We start from the raw sequence: 4,742 nt of genomic DNA on the forward strand, positions 1-4,742 counted from the left end.
ATTATTGGGTATTTATTGGATTGGACCAAAGCCCAAAGGCCCAATACATAAAAATATATGCTATGTATATTGCTCAACAACCCACTATAACACAAACAAAAGAACAACGTAACAACCCAACTAACATATAAATGTATATTGGACACCTAAAGGCCCAACATTATAATTATTTTATCATGTATCTTAAAATGAAAAGTACTAGTATTTTTATTACGATGAAAAAAGTGTTACATACAAACATAAATACGTGTATATATATCATTACAACATTATTTCTGTATAACAAATTGTTAGATCAATAGTATAATCAAAACAAAGTACTTAGGATGTAGACTGCCTCCATCGTTTCGGTGTCTTGGTTCGTCCTTGTTTCCCTTTCATAGGAGTTTGTTTTCCAATACTACCCGAATCATAACCTTTTCCTTCAACTCTCTCATCGGCCACCTCAACGCTCATCGTCCTTAAGGTTGTCGACGTTGCAAATTTTCTCCAATTAAAAAACCCTTTCTTTTTCTCCGACAACTTATCAATCTGTGTTTGCATCATATTGCATTGTCGTTCTAACTTTGTCACGTTTTCTTTCAACCTTTTGATATCCATTTGTTGAAGCATTGTAATATCTCTTGATGAGTGGCACCGTTCGTGTGGGTCCAACCCTACATTCGGACTCCTTGTATTACTAAACGATCGGTTCCAATCAATATGTGAATTGAGCTTGGCTTGTTCCGAGAAAAGTACTTGAATGACCGATCTTACGGGTAAACGTTCATTTTGAGCAGCGTGAAGGGACGCTTCGATTGATAACTTTTGACTGTCGATTAACTTGCATAACGTCTTTCGTTCGCGCTTTGTCACGTTAACATGAGTCTGTATAAAAAAAAAAGTGTGACTTATATCATTATTTGATAATACGCATTTTATTTGATATATAATTAATCCAAATATATGAGACCAATTAAGTAGTCATATTCATCACGGGAGGCCTTAGAAAAGGCCAAATTGTAATTCTAACGTGTCACAACGTTTATCTTCATGACAATTATTCCTGTCACTTGGTGGTGTGACAATTGACAAGACGAACATTGGGACATATAATTCACATTATAAGTATTTTATTATTAATTTGACGTCTAAGATATGATATCTATATGTGTATATGCAATAATTTAACAAATATTATAGGTATACTATTCATTCTATTTTGATAAATATTGAGCTGTCCACTATAAATACCAAAATGTTTTTAGTGATTGTATCTATTATAAAATTAAATGTGTAACTGAAACAAATTGGGTATTGGTTATCATCAATTGGAGCGGTACATTAACAAATATACAAGGGTGCGTTCGTAAAACATAATACTCCCTACATCTCATTATAAGTGTCGTGTTGTGACGTTTGAAAATATTTTTTTATCAACTTTGACTTTAAATATATTCGTTTGCGTTATATAAACCTTGATATTGATAAAGTTATACTGATATAAACATATTTGAAACCAAACTCATATATAAATTTCATTAAATATTACTCCGTATATAACACAAACAAAATATTCAAAGTCAAAGTTGAAAATAAGAGACCTTCAAAAGTCAAAACATGGCAATTATAATGAGAAGAATGAAGTAATTATATCCAATAAAATAGTTTAAATTTCGAAAGGTTCGAAACCAGAGTCTCTCTGGTTGATTCCGTAAGTAAATGATACTTTATGTTTTGTCAAGAAAAATGACACAAATGTAAAATTATCACTAACTTTTTAAATAAATAATTAAAAAGTGTACGCTATTTATTTGATAAGTGTTGTTAATATAATTTGAGGATAATATTATAATTAAGGTGGTGGTCAATGTTGAAGAGGGTAGTATAGTTATAACTTTAAATTTTAATAGTTCAATAAACAAATTTTGTTGTTCAAAGTCATTTTTATTATTCAACAAAAAAATAAGTGAATGATCCAAATACTAAACATAACCATTCAGTATAAAATCATCAAATTCATTTTTCACTTCAATTAAAAAGGTATCAATAAGCTAAATAAAATTAAATCATCCAATTCAATTGTAATCAAACAGAAACCTAAATTTAAGCATCAGTAATACATTAATAATAACAGAACTTACTTTTAAAAAGGTATCAATGGCACGGTACAACCCATCATCAGTAGCACGAGCTTGAGTCGGAACAGCTCCGGCGAGCTGCATAAATTCCGGCAACGCAAGCTCAGAATCAACGGCAACTTCCGCAAGATACCCATCTACTAGCTTAGCAACTTTAAACATTCCTACACCGCTTCTCAAACCATCAACATCCAATTCAACGAATTTTTTTACTAATCGATGCATCAATTCGACATCCAGTAACGTGCTTGTCACGTGACTAAAACACGGTATCATTAATTCTTTTAATGTTGCTTGGTCTAATTGCCATGCCACCCTTTTTTCTAACTCGTCTCGATAATTCAAATCGACACCTGTCATGTTAGCGGTTTTTAGTAGCCGGAGAAGAAAGCTGCACGGAACGGCGTCTTTTTCCGGCGGGAGAACTGCTACAATCGTCTCTATAAAAAATCTTTTCTTCAGCCATGACGCCGTCGCGCTTTTAGGTTGTAATTGGCGGTCCGGTGTTGATGACGGACCTAAAAAAACATTAATTATTAATTTTATCACTATTGATTAATTATTAAAGAAATAGTAATGATTAATAATAAATAATAAATAATACCGACTAATTATTAGGAACTTATTAAAATTAGCTACATTATATTTTTCAATTTTTCTAACAAGAGTTCTTATGGTGTCATTAATATAAATTAACACAATTAAAATAACTGTATAATTAAGTAACTTTTTTTTTGGGCGAAAAACAAGGAAATTAAATAAAAATGAATAACTAACTTCTATATACAATTAATTTAATCGTATTAATTAATGATAGTCATTATTAAAAAAAAATGATAATGTTTTGCTTTTTAACTCTATTTAAATTTTTGCTTTTTAACATTTTTTATTTATTTATAATGTTTGCATCTTTTCAATGAACTTTCTACACTGATTTTTTTAACAGGGGATGGCATTTACATTTTTCATAAATTCATTAATGAATTATACATTAAAACTAGACGTCTGTCTTCGCGTGACGATTTAAAAAGAATTTATGAAAATAGGGTGAAATCATCATTATTGGAGTATTATTCTTCCAACAATCTATCTAAATATTTGTTTTTTAATCAAAAAGAGCACAATGTGATATTGTCAAAATTTGATTCTTAAATCTATTTAAAATTTTGCTTTTTAAACAAAAAACAAAAACTAATATTGTCAATTTGCAAAGGCATTGCGCGAATTATTACAAGTGGTAGTACCGATTGGAGACGATGGTTCACCGGAGAGTTCAGGGATCCACTTGCAAGCATAATGTGTGATAATGGAGCCAATGAGGTCGGGTCGAACACCTTTGGCTTTAATACTAGAAAGCGTTTTGACAAAATAATCGATATCGACAATAGAAGCATCGTCGAGCCAGCATTTGGCTGCGAGTGATGTCGGTTTGTCGAGCGGGGAGGTTGTGGAGGAATCCGGTAAAGGTTGATGGCTCATTGTGGTGTAGCAAGTGTGGTGGTGATGGATTGATGGTTAAAGTAGTTTTGATAAGAATGAGGTTTGGGTCTTGTTATATCCTTATATATACATACAAGTTCTATTAATTTAATTGTTTTATATTAAAAAGTATAGAATATTAATGTCTCATGTGGATAAATTTAAAGGAACACGGGCCACAAGTTCTAATAATTGTAGCTTTACGTGATTGTATGCAAGACATTTTAGCTGAAAAGTAATTTCATCGAAGTTTGGGTTCTTAACTTCTTATTAGTATACGCATTGCAATTTTAGTACTACAAAATGAAACGATACATACTTTTTTTGTTCAGCTTATTGACCGAGGTAAGATTTTTTTTTTTTTTTTTTTTTTTTTTTTTTTTTTTTTAAGGCAAGCTTCCAAAATGTAGCAAGTGGAATTGAACTTCGGTCCTTTTGAAACTTTCCAACATCTTACCACCAAACCAAACCAAACTTTGGGGTTGAGGTAAGATATCTTTTAGGCTGTTATTTTATGACTATATATATATATATATATATATATATATATATATATATATATATATATATATATATATATATATAATATATATATATATTCAATATATTTCTTTGATAAATTAAAATATGTTAGTATTTTTTAAATCTGAGATATAATCATCTAGTGAAAATTACTTTGAGTATTAGAATTAAGATTAGATTCCAAAGTTAGTAAAATGTTTACTTAGATTTGACGTTTCTTAGTGTGTGTTTGGTAGAGGAGCTTATGGTAGCTTATGAAAGCTTATAGGAGCTTGAGCTTATGATTTTAATAAGCTTTAAGTAATAAGCTTCGTTTGGTAGACATAAAAAGTAGAGCTTATGAACTACAAAATAAGCTCCAGCTAGTTTACCAAACACTTATAAAAAATAATAAGCTCCAGCTTCTAACTTTAAAAATAAGCTCCAGCTCCAGCTCTAGTCCATAAGCTCCAGCTCCAGCTAGTTTTACCCAAACACACCCTTAAATGTTAAAGCATCTAATTTATTTTTTTTTTTGAAAGGCAATTTCACAACCATCACACGAATATTTACAATAATCCACAAAATATGTCCAAAACATGATTTGAACCCCAACCTCTTTGTTGAAAGAGCTATCACAAG

General features: G+C 30.6%; 1 protein-coding gene across 1 annotated transcript; it reads right to left on the reverse strand.

The window, feature by feature from the left end:
- Nucleotides 1-201: 201 nt before the first annotated feature.
- LOC139867129 (root phototropism protein 3-like) lies at nucleotides 202-3,628 on the reverse strand. The gene is made up of 3 exons (XM_071855463.1): nucleotides 3,365-3,628; nucleotides 2,124-2,638; nucleotides 202-867 (listed from the first exon to the last, which is right to left on the reverse strand). The coding sequence occupies exons 1-3, from the start codon at nucleotides 3,597-3,599 to the stop codon at nucleotides 322-324; spliced, it is 1,296 nt and encodes a 431-aa protein (XP_071711564.1). The 5' UTR covers nucleotides 3,600-3,628; the 3' UTR covers nucleotides 202-321.
- Between the last annotated feature and the right edge of the window lie 1,114 nt (nucleotides 3,629-4,742).

The sequence above is a fragment of the Rutidosis leptorrhynchoides genome, chromosome 9 (genome assembly GCF_046630445.1).
Source record: "Rutidosis leptorrhynchoides isolate AG116_Rl617_1_P2 chromosome 9, CSIRO_AGI_Rlap_v1, whole genome shotgun sequence".
Lineage (NCBI taxonomy): Eukaryota > Viridiplantae > Streptophyta > Magnoliopsida > Asterales > Asteraceae > Rutidosis > Rutidosis leptorrhynchoides.

Coding starts and splice junctions, on each gene's coding strand:
- LOC139867129 (XM_071855463.1), bottom strand. CDS start 3,599: ATGAGCCATCAACCTTTACCGGATTCCTCCACAACCTCCCCGCTCGAC. Junction 2,639..3,364: donor TGAACCATCGTCTCCAATCG/GTACTACCACTT, acceptor ATGTTTTTTTAG/GTCCGTCATCAACACCGGAC. Junction 868..2,123: donor CCATTGATACCTTTTTAAAA/GTAAGTTCTGTT, acceptor TTTTTTATACAG/ACTCATGTTAACGTGACAAA.